Source organism: Bolinopsis microptera, chromosome 12 (assembly GCF_026151205.1).
Source record: "Bolinopsis microptera isolate Bmic1 chromosome 12, MBARI_Bmic_1.0, whole genome shotgun sequence".
Lineage (NCBI taxonomy): Eukaryota > Metazoa > Ctenophora > Tentaculata > Lobata > Bolinopsidae > Bolinopsis > Bolinopsis microptera.
Window position 1 is genome coordinate 13,994,119 of NC_087083.1, and position 15,703 is coordinate 14,009,821.

Sequence of the window (15,703 nt, forward strand, 5' to 3'; positions counted from 1 at the left end):
GGGCTAGGTCGTTGGCCGTTATCGAGGATGAACCCCTCGCTCGTCGCCGAGATTTACCAGTACCGGTAATTTTAGTTTCATAGCTGAGGTCAGTATTCACCGCCGGAAATTGAAAGTAACCCTCTCCCTGTGGCGGGAATTCCTGTCGCTGCAACTCCTGGTTGTGAACGGCCACTGGTTTGGGGCCCAGTACACTACCCTGAGGGACACAGTAATCTCTCATCAGGATGTGCGCCTCCTCTATTGTGGTGGGAAGGGTGTGGTTTCTGATTTCATCTTGTAGAGGGGTAGTTGTGTGGTTGTTATCGAGTGCAAGGTCATTCATCTTGCAGCTACTTCTTTGCGGTTCTGCCACCTGCTAAAACGAGCACAATTAAAGTTTGATATCTTTGAGTTCTGAGACCTACATTGCTATAATGTACATTGTACATTGTACATTGTACATGACGTATGATTTGGTAACTCTTGATTGAAATGGTCGTTACCGGAAAATAATATGTATCATTTAAATTAAGATTCAAAAATAAGTTCATACCTGGCGACCAACCAGCTGGTTATAGAAATCAATATTGTAGAGGAAAGGGTTTGTTGCCAGCAGTTGATCCTGACTGATATAAGGGAATTGATCCAAATCTGTAAAGCGACAGGGGTTGTTGAAAGTATCATACGACATATGCGTTAAGCTTATCGCGTCGAAACAAAATCTAATAACAAAAACTAATATCCGAGCAAAGGTAAGGTAAAATTGTTGAAATGAGTTAAGTTTATATAGTGTAGCAGTTTATTTAAAGAGCACGCTAAATGGTTTTATCCTGGTCACCATTTTTAGACAAATTTCTTGACTTCGCCTTGACGATCATGATTAGCTCCTTATTTGGTGCTTTGCGACATCATCCCTTAAATTCAAATCGGTTTGACCACTGTAATGTAATATCGTTTATAATCTTCATTATCCGTTGAATTTTTGCCCTAATATCTGAGATTACTTTGCTCTCCTGGTTGTAATTTGTAATTTGTAATTTAATCTGCATATCCCCCACTCCTTTGGTATCCACTGTCCCCGATGGTTATGTCCTTATGAAATAACTATTACTCTCAATCTCCCAAATGTCGAGACTATATTTTACAAGTCTGCGTCACGTCTTATAATTTGCGGTGCGTCAGTAAAGACGAGTAAAGACTCACTAGATTATGATATGGTGTCCAGTGCTCCAAATCTACTTTATAAGGTCTTGGAAGTTAGCTATATGTTCTGTGAAAGTAGAAACGATGCGGTTGCAACTTTTTCTGTTAGCATGAGACGTGGGGAACTGGGCGTTAATCGAATATTATTCTGAATTTTTAAGTGGCAGTTTAAAAATTTGCAAAGGAATCGTTTACCTTTTACGTAAGTCAGCCTAGGGAAGGGTTTGGAAATGTCATTTCTACTGAACAGCTGTTTGTCAAGTGGCTTTGCGTAGGGTGAGGGAGTGGGTGGGGGCCTTAAATTGCCATAATATTATGGGTCATGTATATCATCCCACAGCTGCAGACATTTACACATTTATTTTGAAAGCTCCTGCTACACAAACTTTTCGTATCACTTATACATCTTTCACCCCCAAAGAAAGCTTTGTTAAACGGAAAATCATCACCTTAACTGCAGTGGTACACAACCAGGTGCCAGCAAAAGGTTGTGGTGTCTGGAGGGTGATTATTTAAAACAAACAGGGTGGCCCATAAGCAACTACCCACACGCAACCCTTTAATAACTCACGTAATTCGTATCAGAATTGCTTAAAAATTTCAGAGAATACAGATATGGGTCAAACTTAGATTTCCTGAAACTTTCGTAAAATTTAATCAATTACAGAGGGTGTGGCACGCCACTTCCTCTTTTTCTCTATTGGCATTGCCACCATAAAGTGAGAACGTTTTGGGTTAGGAACTTCAAAATTTCCAGACACGTTTGGTTTGATAATTGAAGTGCTTTCCTAAAATTTCAACTAAGCCGAGTTGTGACCCTTTTAAGATCTTGCGGATACGTGATCTCGGCACTTAATCAGTGATTTCGTCACCCAGTCAGTGATATTCACTAGTGGGCAACAATGAGACTCATTAGGTGGTACCGAGCATGTTGGGGGATTACGATCTGATCACTTTAATACTGATTGTGACTTTCCTTAAAATCAAAGAAATTTGCGCTTCGGTTACTGTCCTACCGGTAGGACATATTCAAAATTTTCATTGCATCAAAGTTTTTTCTGGAGATTTTGCTTCCAGTACCTTGATGCTGACTTTTGTCACTCTCACCGACCTTACTGATTGAAATTTCGGTCAAGGGGATAGCAGGAAAGCTCCTCTTCAACAATCTTTCAAAACCTCTTTTTATATTCTGATGATTTTCGGTCTATCAAAGCCTTCTTTGTGAATAGAACATTGAGTACCTCAATCGTGTCTTGTGCCAAATTCAGTGACCTTGTAAGATGGTCATTGAAGAAAAATTTAGTCAAATCAGTAAAATTTGGGTCACTCTTTCCGACCTCACTGATTGGTCACTAGTAAAAATTTCAGTCAAAACCGCGACCGCGAAATTTCGGTCAAGGGGACGGCAGGACATAATATTCAAAATTTTTATTGCATCAAAGTTTTCTCCGGATATACTGCTTCTAGCACCTTGACGGTTACTAGTGTCACTCTGTTTTCTGTTTTATAATTTATTTTAAAAGTAAAATGTTATTTACAATTATTGTGTGCAGGTTGTGTGTGTCTGGTAGACGGTACGACTGTTGTATCTGGTGGTAACGATGGTTTTATTCACATATCTGAACTTGAGAGAGGTCACACTAACGGACATTGTAACGGACATTCTGACATGTATGTTTCATATTTCGTTACTTATTATAATAAGTACTATTATATACTATTTTAATATTCTAATATTTCTATCGAGATCTTTGTAACCTTCTAAACACCTCGCTTTGCCCCATGGTGGGGCTACTTCTGTACAAGTACTGCCCCATCTTGTCTTTTTAAGGGTGACTTCAACCAAATTGATTGGAAAATTGTCTTTATCTTTATAAAAATAAATGTGTATCAGCCAGCGCCGTTACTTTAACGTCTTTTTCACGTCTTTTTCACGTCCTTTTATGTTTTAACGTCCTTTTTCCTCAGAGCGAGTGACGATGACGCTGATATAGACGACACGTGCACCTTCAAACTCCTTCACGGCCACAAGATTAACTGGTTATCCGGCTTCAGGGACACTTCGTGTATCATCCTGTACGCATGTGATGAAAGTAACGTGGTTACTAAGTACTCTATCAGGTGACCTGGTCACGTGGGATGAAAGTAACTAGGGAGTTTAGTAACCAAGTCGTTTGGTGACGAGCTTTCGTAGTTACTTACATGAAATTTGTGTAACACGCGTGTCAAGCCGCGTGGTAATTTTTAAATTTGGTTACTCGGTGACTTACATATGTTACTAGGTTAAAAATGCCTTGGTTACTAAGTGCCTTGGTTACTAATTAACATGGTTACTAATTAACATGGTTACTAAGAGGTATTGTTACTAAGCAATATTTTATGCAGCAGAGTGACCATAATCAGTAGCTTAACAAATCACGTGTTAACAATGTTAAACACTGTTAAACACTGTTAAACGTGCTGTTAAACAATGTTAAACGTGTTGTTAAACAATGTTAAACAATGTTTAAAGAACATTACCGTTTATCGCTAATCAGCTAAAATCATTTATTTTCTTATCATCATAAACGTGAGTTGCACAGCATGGTGGGTGCCACAATCTCGCTACAAATATTGGAGTAACTCTGAACAAGTATTTGTGAGGGACGGTACACTTTTATGAAATATTTGTAATTTGCTTTTAAGGGCTGTACATATATATCTGTGGGTTTGCCAAAGTATTTTATCTTAAACGGATGAATTTATTTCATTTATCAATCAACGCTTCTTTAATTGGTAAACTGCAAGATCTTCGTCATGAGACATAATCATGTTAATAATTAAAGTACAGAGTCCAGAAATTTGGATAATCATCCAAAAAGATTTTAAAGTTCACCCCTCACATCACTACTACTGATAATGGCTGACGGACAACTGGGAACCTGTCAATTTTACCTAGTTAACTAATTAACATGTAAGCTTGAGAAATCCAATCAGCTCCAACAACCATGGGAACCAATCATTACATATCCCGGACAACTGATAACCTCTGGAGATACTTCAAATCAGGTGTCCACTGATTTCACAGCAGTGCTGTATATATTTCTGCGCTAATTAAGACAACGATTTTTTTAGTTTAGATGCAGAGTGAACACATGCCGAACCCTACTCAGGTTCTTGGTTGTCCGGCTGTTAGGATGGATATAATATAAATCACATCACAAATGATACGTCACTGATTGGGCCATGGATTAAACAGGATTAAACAGGATTAAACATGAAATTACCAGAGAGAACACTAACGGACTCGTCTTGGCTATACAAGAATGAATAAATGAATAAATGAATAAATGAATAAATGAATAAATGAATAAATGAATAAATGAATAAATGAATAAATGAATAAATGAATAAATGAATAAATGAATAAATGAATAAATGAATAAATGAATAAATAAAATTATCAAAACTGAATCATTTAAAAATAGTAAAATTTAACCGTTTACAATTTCACGAAAATAAAAGAAGATCGTCTATAATAATTTAAGGTAATACAGTAAATAAAGTTCGAGTACTACATCTGTTTGCGAGGGTTAAGGGACGTTTTAGGAGGATTACGTAGATTTGAGGAGTCTGTAAGGTACTTCCCGAACTCTTTTATATGGGGTGAGTTCATTATTGCTCCATATTCTTTTAGCATCAACAGGCTTTTGAGGTTGTCAGAGAGGTTGGACCTGAGTTGATGGTAGTAGGGGCACTCAGTTAGGACGTGGTCTTCGGTTTCTAGAATAGGAGTTTCAAAGAAGGGGAGCTCTTCTAAAAAACGTATGACATCCGTTTCTGAGGAGCAGCAGAAGCGACACGTTTTAAGAGCTGTGTTGAGTTGATCTTTGGTGTAGCGACCTTTTTCTATCCTAAGATCGTGACTGCTAGATCGGAGTTTAGCAATATTGACCCTTTTAAGCCGGCAGGGGAGCTGTAAATAGGGTTCTTCGCCAAACTCGAATTTAACCGCTGTGTAGAAAGACATTTTGGGCTGGTTGAGGAGATCTCTCTTCCAATGGTCAACAAATGTCTCATGTATGTACTCACAAGCGTCTAGGGTGGGTGATAACTGCGGCTTGGAGACTGTACTCATCTTGGCAATAGTTGACCACGCATCATACCAGGTTAGATTCAGTAGCTTTTGCTCTTGAAAGGTGTGGTGAAAAAGAGTGTTCACGTTACCTTCTACCGCCAGGGATGCCCGATGGAAGTAAGCTAAACATTGGGGAATGACGGTAACTGTCCAGGGGGTCCTACCAGTGTCACCATAGCAGAAGTTGTTATTAGCTTTCTTGTGAACGCCTAGTATCCATTTGAGAATCTTCAGATGAGTTGTTTCGAGCGGATCTTTAGCTGCAGATTTAGGCAGGCTCACTTCTTCTTTTTTCGACAGGATAGCCTTTACGATGTTTGTTGATGAGAGCCAGACGGGACATGCATAGGTCGCTACAGGCTTTACTAGACTATCGATGAGTTTAAGCATCGTGCTGGTAGTGAGCGCTTTCGTGTTGATAATTCGCCTCATTGAGAAGAATGAGCGTAGAGCTTTCTTCCTAAGTTCGTCGATAGCTTGCTTAAACGATCCATTCAGAGAGAATTGGATTCCGAGATAGCAGTATCTTTTTACTGGTATAATGTCCAGGCTTCCTAGTTTAAAGCCATAAGAACATTTAAGTGTTCGTGAGCTTGTATTGAAGACCATCACACTGGTTTTGTCGATGTTAACTGATAACTCCCATTTTTCTGCATAGTCGTGCAAGCAATTCAGCAACGATTGTAGGCTGAACGCGTCAAGTGCTAGGAGGACTAAGTCGTCAGCCCATAGGAGGTGGCTTACTTTGATGCCGTTTAAAATTGGGACATTCAACTCTTCGATTTGTTCCAGTCTGATGGAAAGCTCGTGGATATAAACTTTGAAGAGCTCAGGGGACATCGGGTGCCCTTGTTCTGTGCCGATGGTAACGTCGATAGCAGCGGAGAGCTTTTGGATCAGCTTAACTCGGGTTGACGAGTTGTTATACATGTGGCTGATGCAAGTGAAGAAATTGCCTGAGAGACCCATGTTGCCCAGTTTGAACAGAAGTGCATCCCTGCATACACTGTCAAACGCCTTCCGATAATCGACGAAGCAGCCAAATAGTCGCTTCTTCTCTTTTTTGACATATTTCTCTATGATAGTGTTCAGGGTGAGCAAGTGGTCATTACATTGTGCTCCACTCCTGAATCCCAGTTGATACGGTCGGTCGGGACAAGCTATTTCCCTAAATTCTATCAGCCGTTTAAGGAGCAAGTTCGAAAATAGCTTGCCAAGACAGCTGCCAATGGTAATGGCCCGATAGTTATCGGGGTTCTGACGGTCACCCTTTTTATGGAGTGGAGTGGTGATAGAGTTGTTCCAAGGGTAGGTTCCGCACTGAAGACAGGCATTAAAAAGCTTAACTAGAACAAGTTGGAGTTGCTCGTTGGAGTTTTTCAGCATCTCGTTTGATATCAGGTCATCGGACACACTCTTGTTGTTCTTCAGTTTCTTGATCGCATCTTTTGTCTCCTGTAAGGTGAAGTCTCGATTCAAACTGTCGACTAGGTTTTTAGTGTTCTGCAGCTCGTCGGTTGTGGGAGTAGAGACGACGTCATCATCTGCGTGGTGATTCTTACTACACTTACGGTTGTAAAGGTCGTTAAAAAATTTATGAAAGAGGAGAAGATCATAAATGTCAAATGGCTCTTCATCTTTGTGTTGTTCGGACAGTTGCTTGAGCGCCGCCCAGTTAACATTACCACTTTCGTTTATCTTTTGATTCATCTCGAACAGATATTTCCCCTTTTTCGTGCTCTTAATAGCCCGGTACTCCTTTTTTTTGAGAAAGTGCTGATTGCGAAGGAAATTGCTGTGTGGGTTGCGATTTGCATTCCTGTCAGCTCTACTAGCCGCACTTTTCGCACGCCTGCAGTTAAGATCAAACCATTTTTTCTTGTTAGTACGTGTTCCACGTTTGGTTGTAGTAACCGAATTCGCAAGGTTGTGGTATGTTGCGACCAAATCTCTATTGAGCCGTGTTGCTTCGTCTGCTGTGTTCGCTGGTTGGTTAAGGAGGTGTTCTATTTTGTCCTTAAATGTCTGATCATTCTGTGCCGAGCGAAACTGGGTTGCTGAGTCGGCATAGAGATTCTCTGATCTGTTCCATTTGAAGGATTTGGGTGCATCCTGGATGTCTTTAGTGTCATTACTGGTAGAGATCCTCTTTAGGTGATTGGTAGAGATAGTCATAGAGAGTGGCCTGTGATCGGAGTACTGGGATATGCTCTCGATTTTGAGTTGGCGAATTTTATCGTGGAGACTCGTGGATACGCAGATATAGTCAACAGTGCTAACACCGTGGCGTTGAATACAAGTGGGTGCACCAAAAATGTCACCCAGGGTCCTACCATTGAGAATGACTAGACCAGTTGTTTGCAGGAGTTCGATGAAGGGTCGCCCGTTTGTGTTCAGCTTAAGGTCCGAGTTGTTGCGTTTCGTCAGCTGTTTGCAGTAATGGGCGTTAAGTTCGTAGTCTTTCAGGTGTCTATTGTCATCCATTGTGCCAGTTCTAGCGTTATAAAGTCACCGAGAAGAATGACATCCTCGATGAGCGGTATATCTGCCAGGAATTCTTGGAGGTGTTCTAGAGTTGAGTTGCTGACATCAGTTTCTATATCTCTTCTCCGCTTCTTGAAAGAACCATTGGTTGGAGAGTCGTATACATTAACTAAATAGGTGTTCCTCTCAAGATCAAAATAGTTGGCTTTCAGCTTAACTACAACGATGTCCTCCGAGGCGTTCATCTGGACATGAGTTACACCGGCTTGTTGGCTTTTATGGACTCCAATACAGACACCACCAGAATTTGACCCCTTTCGGTTTGAGTTAAAGCAGCAGTAGTTACTAAAGTTAATCTCCCCTTTAGTTTCTTGCAGTGCAAAGATATCGTGGCTTTTGAAGAGATCTTGGATTTCGGGTATGTCGACTTTAGGTCCTTCAGTTTTGTCCCGAGAGTGGTTGATGTTCCAACACAGGAACCTAAGGGAGTGCCGGGACCTCTTTGATGTAGATTTAGTCATCGCTATACCTGTTAGTGCTGCGTCTTGCTTTGTTGCCCTCGTGGTAACTTAATCGGGGGAGGCGTAATGTCTTCCTCAGACCTTCCCTGAGGCGAAGCCAGAGCATGTTTTGGCCTCTCTGACTGAGTTTGAAGCCTGTGCTGGGCGAATAAGTGCTTTGGTCGCCAATCTTCTCATTTGTGAAGGTGAAGATCCTATCTTTGACTTCCGGCTTGTGGTTGTGGAGCCAAGTTATATGGTTTCTGATCTCCTCGTTGATGATACGTAACCTGTCATTGATATAAGAGTCATTAGAGGAGGGTATCAGCGCTGAGAAGCATATCTGTGCTGCTGTGGTGTTAAGCAGATGTGAGTAAAGTTCCTTCACGTGGCCTACAAGACCCGTTTTCTTGTAGAGAAAGTCATTAATCCCCGTGTGTGATGTGATACAGCTGTGGGAGGTCAGAATGAGAGGTTCCCAGTTGTCTACAAAAACTGAAAATGGGACAGAGTATGGGACTGGGGACAGAATGATTTTGACTTCCAGTACCCCAATTTGGTTTCATACCATCATCAGTTACCTGACTAATTGGTTTGTGGGCAAAAATTTCATCCAATCTGTCAAATGTGCGTTCAGAAATTTTCACATCTGAAAATGGGACAGAGTTTTGAAAATACAACTTTTTGTTTTCTTAACATTTCTGCTGTGAGCTTCCTCCGACCCGAATCAAACTTCCAGCACCTCAATCGTGTCATTTGGCATCTATAGTTGACTGACTAATTGGTTGCGGGTCAGAAATTCGGCCAAAACTGTAAAATTTCGGCCCTGGAAGTTTCAGCTTCAAAAACTGAAAATGGGACAGAGTATGGGACAGTATGATTTTCCAATTTTTTCCGAGATTTTGACTTCCAGTACCCCAATTTAGTTTCATACCATCACCAATTAACTGACTAATTGGTTTGTGGGCAAAAATTTCATCCAATCTGTCAAATGTGCGTTCAGAAATTTTCACATCTGAAAATGTGACAGAGTTTTGAAAATACAACTTTTTGTTTTCTTAACATTTCTGCTGTGAGCTTCCTCCGACCCGAATCAAACTTCCAGTACCTCAATCGTGTCATTTGGCATCTATAGTTGACTGACTTATTGGTTGCGGGTCAGAAATTCGGCCAAAACTGTAAAATTTCGGCCCTGGAAGTTTCAGCTTCAAAAACTGAAAATGGGACAGAGTATGGGACAGTATGATTTTCCAATTTTTTCCGAGATTTTGACTTCCAGTACCCCAATTTGGTTTCATACCATCATCAATTAACTGACTAATTGGTTTAACACTTCTTATCATCATAAACGTGAGTTGCACAGCAGGGTGGGTGCCACAATCTCGCTACAAATATTGGAGTAACTCTGAATAAGTATTTGTGAGGGACGGTACACTTTTATGAAATATTTGTAATTTGCTTTTAATTAAGGGCCGTACATATATTTCTGTGGGTTTGCCAAAGTATTTTATCTTGAACGGATGAATTTATTTCATTTATCAATCAACGCTTCTTTAATTGGTAAACTGCAAGATCTTCGTCATGAGACATAATCATGTTGATAATTAAAGTACAGAGTCCTGAAATTTGGATTATCATCCAAAAAGATTTTAAAGTTCACCACTCACATCACCACTACACAGAACACTTTCCAGTCCAGTTATCTCTACCAACACATAGACAGTCTGCTACTGTGGTCACACCTCACATAGAGTGATAGGGAGATAGAGGACTACCACTACTACTACAGGTTCTACTACTACAGGTTCTGCTACTACAGGTTCTACTACTACAGGTTCTACTACTACTACTACTACTACTACTACAGGTTCTACTACTACTACTACTACTACTACTACTACTACTACTACTACTACTACTACTACTACTACTACTACTACTACTACTACTACTACTACTACTACTACTACTACTACTACTACTACTACTACTACTACTACTACTACTACTACTACTACTACTACTACTACTACTACTACTACTACTACTACTACTACTACTACTACTACTACTACTACTACTACTACTACTACTACTACTACTACTACTACTACTACTACTACTACTACTACTACTACTACTACTACTACTACTACTACTACTACTACTACTACTACTACTACTACTACTACTACTACTACTACTACTACTACTACTACTACTACTACTAGTACTACTACTACTACTACTACTACTACTACTACTACTACTACTACTACTACTACTACTACTACTACTACTACTACTACTACTACTACTACTACTACTACTACTACTACTACTACTACTACTACTACTACTACTACTACTACTACTACTACTACTACTACTACTACTACTACTATAGTAGTAGTATACTACTAATACTACTACAGGTTCTGCTACTACTACTACTATTAATCTGAACCAAGTCCTATCTACGCCAGATAACCCCCTCCTTCCCTGTCCCGTCATCAGAGTTTACAGTTCCTCTTATTAGAGTTTGTCCCAACTTCCTTCAGTAACACAGACAAATAGCTTTGTAGTGGACTACCCCCTATTTGTCATCATTTCCTCGTTAAGTCTCCCAACTCACCAACAATAGGGGGACAGTAGTAGCTACATAGAGCCGTCACAGTTATAAAGAGGCGGACACCGTGACAGTAACACTACAATAGTCTGACACGCATACTGCAGTATATTGCTCCCTCATTACCATTACCTAATTAAATAATTAGCCCCCAATGACTGGGACTGGGTCACTGAGACGCTCTGTAATGCTTGTTTACAGTAGGTATAGTCCCCTGTATGTGTTACTATTGTTTAGGTGGGCGCTACCAATTTATCAGAATCAGGCTGCAGCTAGGGTAGGTTCAGGATTTGTGGAGATACTTACCGTATTTCCGGGGGACTTGTCTCGACCCTTCCGTTACCATGTAGCCCTCACGTGTGTGTGTTTTTTAAAAATTTTTAAAAGAGAGGCTGGGTCAAGATAGCCCACGAGAGGATAGCATTGAGATGCTCTGCCTACCTCTTGGGTGTGGCAACCCTGGGGAAGGTTGCCGGTGAAATAAAAGTGAATGGTGGAGGATGGTGTAATAAGTGGTATGAGTCAAAATGATACGCTTAAATGCCAGCTGGGTTTGGAAAAGTAAAACGAGACGAGACAGCATATGAGATAATACTTTAACTCACCACGTGTGTGTGTGAAGGGACTGGAGTGAAACACTCAACTCTGAGTCCGGTAATCCTGAAAAATGGAACGTGTTTTTTTGACACGTGACAGCAATCAACCAATCAGCTTCCCTGTTGACCAGGTGCATCACCAAGTAATTAATAAGGGTGAACCTTTTTTAAAATGTATTTCCGTAAAATTTTTCAGTTGGATGGAGCTACAACGCCACAACCGTTAACATGGCAGTGATTTATACTTGGTTTAAAAAAAGAAATATGACATTTGAATTAAGGTTCTGTAAAATATTGAAAGCAAATTTACAAATATAACGTCTGAAAGATTTTGCCTCAGTCAAATGATTCTGAAATACAAACGTTCAAACCCGTTCAAAACGTTATCTTCAAGAGTAAGGTATGTTTGGGAGGTGAAAATAATTTAGAAATAATGATTTCACGTAGATCTGAACTTAATATTGCTTTGAACAGGGCTTTTTATTTAAAATCAATAAAATTACTAAAATATTAACCACTAAGCTGCCTTTAACAGTATCATAAAACTGATAAATCTACACCCAAAACGAACATAATTCATAAAATTACGTCAAACTAAGGACAAGCTTAGACTTACAGTATACTGGAAATTTTCAAGCTTCAAACAGCAGCTACCAGCATAAAAGCTTATCAAACGCGAATCAATAGAATATTACAAAGATTTTCTTGGAATTGGCTGATAGATAAGTCCTCTTGGCTCAGCGACCGAAAAATGTCCAGATTTTTGCACTTGTTCCCTGATTCTTATCATGTGTTCTAGAAAGTTCTGGGAGCTGTACTCGACGTTGTGTCTCAGGAAAGGTGACATGAGCACATCGGAACTGCTCAGCGGAGGCGAGGGTAAGTTGGTGGAGAGAGATGAGAGGGGAGGGGACGAGAGGTTGTTCTGCAGGGAGGTAGGTGAGGTTAGGAGAGGTAGAGATGATGTGTTGGGAGATCTGTGTGAGGTTAGAAGAGGTAGCGAGGATGAAGGGATCATTGTCTGTCGGGGTGAGGTGATCTGGTTGTTTCCTGTTAACCTCACTGGACTTAGGTTGGGAGACATAGTCTGGATATAACTTTGCGGAGGGAAGGTCAGTGTGTTGGAGGAGCTGTGTGAGGGTAACGTGGTTCTGGTCAGAGAATTAGGGGAACTGGAGGGTGGTGCTGACTGGTAAAACTGGCAGTTTGCCACGGAATTTCCACTGTTAGCGAGGTAAACTATCCTGTCCCGTTTACAAACTGTTTCCGATCTCTGGTAGGGTGATGTCCGGGTTTTTAAGTGCATATAACTTTCCAAACTCCCCCCGTTCTGTCCTGGGCGCCTTCTCAGCTTTCCTCCGATGAAAACTTCGTCCGAGTTGGGGTTGAGCATCCAGTAGTTACCTTTACCAGGGTCGTTATAATGTCTGGGAACCTGGAGAGAAAGTTACTATTAGTGGGGGGATTATCGTGAAGTTATTGTTAGAGCTAAAATTGCTCCTTACTTAAGGGGAGATACACCAAAAACGTTTTTGCTCCGAACATCGATTTTATTTTATATTATGGTTAAATAGACAAAAAGAATAAGATTGCACACCTTTAAAATTTTCTAAAAATATTCCCTCATCGAGAAAAAAATTATTTTTCTTTTTCGAAAATTTTTAAAATTTTGAGAAGTCTGTCACTGTAATACCGATAGTTCGGCCATTTTAAAAGTTTTTTAGCTGATTGTTTTACTAAACATTACTTACAATCCGTACAAGATGTCATTGAAAGGATTATATAATTGAACGATAAATGACGAAGTTACAGACCAAACAAGGTCAGAAAAATAAAAATTGAAATTTTTCCCACTTCTAAAGTTGTACATTTCACCAATCACCCGGGTCAGCAGATATCGCTTCAAAAATTCTTGTGAGTGTAGCTGATGATCATATCAAACTTTTTGGAGTAGGATTTCTCTCAGATTTGAGTTTTAAGCTATGCAATGTGGACTCAAACGACTTAGTAAAATTCATCGTAAAAAAGGGCAAAAAAGGCAGATTTAAGGCTTAAAATGCCTATAACTCAAAAAGAATCAGTTTTTTTGAAATAATTTTTACAGAATCGTAATCAGCTTGGTAAGACGAATCTTTTAGTACCAAATAGGTGCTTTTAGAAGACAAATTGTCTTAAATAATTTTCTAGCTCGAACACAAGTATAAATTTTGTACAAATTGTACACATTTTTTTACAAATTTTGTGTCTTTAAATATTATAAATGTCGTACTAAAAGATTCGTCTTACCAAGCTGATTACGATCCTGTAAAAATTATTTCAAAAAAACTGATTCTTTTTGAGTTATAGGCATTTTAGGCCTTAAATCTGCCTTTTTTGCCCTTTTTTACGATGAATTTTACTAAGTCGTTTGAGGCCACATTGCATAGCTTAAAACTCAAATCTGAGAGAAATCCTACTCCAAAAAGTTTGATATGATCATCAGCTACACTCACAAGAATTTTTGAAGCGATATCTGCTGACCCGGGTGATTGGTGAAATGTACAACTTTAGAAGTGGGAAAAATTTCAATTTTTATTTTTCTGACCTTGTTTGGTCTGTAACTTCGTCATTTATCGTTCAATTATATAATCCTTTCAATGACATCTTGTACGGATTGTAAGTAATGTTTAGTAAAACAATCAGCTAAAAAACTTTTAAAATGGCCGAACTATCGGTATTACAGTGACAGACTTCTCAAAATTTTAAAAATTTTCGAAAAAGAAAAATCATTTTTTTCTCGATGAGGGAATATTTTTAGAAAATTTTAAAGGTGTGCAATCTTATTCTTTTTGTCTATTTAACCATAATATAAAATAAAATCGATGTTCGGAGCAAAAACGTTTTTGGTGTATTTCCCCTTAAATCTAGTAAGCAGCTATGTACTTTTAATCGTAAATTTGTAGGCTAATGAACGATTTAACAAAGCTCGCAAAATAGCACTTAGATAATTTTATCATTATTTTGTTGAGGTGCTCTCATCTTGACCGTCCAGATTTCCTCTCATAAATATAAAGTAAATTGTAGCTAACGAAACAAGAAGCAAGACGAACCTTAACAAAGCACTTGTTGAGACTGAGATTATGTCGGATACTGTTCTGCCATCCCTTCTTATTATCCCTGTAGTACGGGAAAGTCTGTATAATGAACTCGTATATCTCCGATAAGGTCAGCTTCTTCTGGGGGCTTTGTGAGATAGCCATAGCAATAAGAGCGTTGTAGGAGAAGAGGGGTTTCTGGGGTTTGGGAGAGGCTGATTTCAGGATGTTTTCTATCGAGAAAGGGTGAGGTTTTGCCGCGGTGGTGATGACCATGATATCGCTAACTTGGGTAATTGGCTGCAAATAACAAACGATCGGAACAATGGGACGAACTGAATTAATGATGTAACGAAGTGGGCCCGGTTTAAGTAAGGTAGGTACTCGAGTAACGTTAGGGTTGTGGTCACGTGCTTCTCACGTGATATGATGCCGTCACGTGATACCCGATACTGGTCTAGAATGGCGAGTGTTACACAAGAACACGTGATATGAGTCGGGCACGTGACTGCGCCGCGCGCGGTCCTGGTGCTATCTCCCACGGATTGCGTGCTGAAAGTGAGATTTGAGGCAGAGTCCTCCTATTCGGTCAATTAGATGTGAGTATATTTTGAGAAGCAACCTCTGAGGACTTAATTAGGAATGGTGCTTGTTGCGCAAACAAGGCGTGATGAGGAAACAACCTCACATTGTTTTGTTGCTTGTTTTAACTACGAGTGCACCACCAAGGTGATACGGATCCTCAGATAGGTCTGTCTGGAGTTCAAGGTGCTGGTCTGTTGATTGGATGTCAACAGACTGATTGGATGTCAACAGACTGATTGGTAGGTTGAATGGGTTTCCATGCTTGACAGTTCCCTTTTTCCCGGGCATATGCGGGATTAGAGATGGCAGATTATCTAAAATACCCGTTATAATTAATATAATTGTAAAATTGGTTAATGGGCACACAATGTTGAGAATTTCTCCCGTCACAACTTATCAGGAATTACTCGAGATAATCGGTACCACTTGCCCCCCGGAATTTGTGTGCCCAAAACACTGAGGAGTTACAGAGGATCGTCTATATTTACTCCCAGTATTGTTAACACCTTTAAACCTTCTTCAGCATCTCGGGT

At 39.8% G+C, this 15,703-nt stretch overlaps 2 protein-coding genes across 2 annotated transcripts in view; one reads left to right on the forward strand and one right to left on the reverse strand.

Moving 5' to 3' along the window:
* Positions 1 to 3,658, forward strand: part of LOC134823939 (WD repeat-containing protein 53-like) — a 28,175-nt gene extending 24,517 nt beyond the window's left edge. Inside the window, exons 8-9 of the mRNA XM_063835536.1 lie at positions 2,739 to 2,856; positions 3,154 to 3,658. Coding sequence (XP_063691606.1) covers positions 2,739 to 2,856; positions 3,154 to 3,310 — 275 coding nt within the window. The 3' untranslated portion in view covers positions 3,311 to 3,658. The remainder of the gene's footprint in view (positions 1 to 2,738; positions 2,857 to 3,153) is intronic.
* Positions 3,659 to 12,006: 8,348 nt separating this feature from the next.
* Positions 12,007 to 14,861, reverse strand: LOC134824564 (forkhead box protein G1-like). Its single transcript, XM_063836475.1, has 2 exons — positions 14,601 to 14,861; positions 12,007 to 12,946 (listed from the first exon to the last, which is right to left on the reverse strand). The coding sequence occupies exons 1-2, from the start codon at positions 14,859 to 14,861 to the stop codon at positions 12,203 to 12,205; spliced, it is 1,005 nt and encodes a 334-aa protein (XP_063692545.1). The 3' UTR covers positions 12,007 to 12,202.
* Positions 14,862 to 15,703: the final 842 nt, after the last annotated feature.

Bases quoted from the DNA above. Each gene is read 5' to 3' on its own strand.
- LOC134824564 (XM_063836475.1), bottom strand. From the start codon at position 14,861: ATGGTCATCACCACCGCGGCAAAACCTCACCCTTTCTCGATAGAAAAC. The intron at 12,947-14,600 runs GTTCGTCTTGCT...CTTTCTCTCCAG, and splicing joins TCAACAAGTGCTTTGTTAAG to GTTCCCAGACATTATAACGA.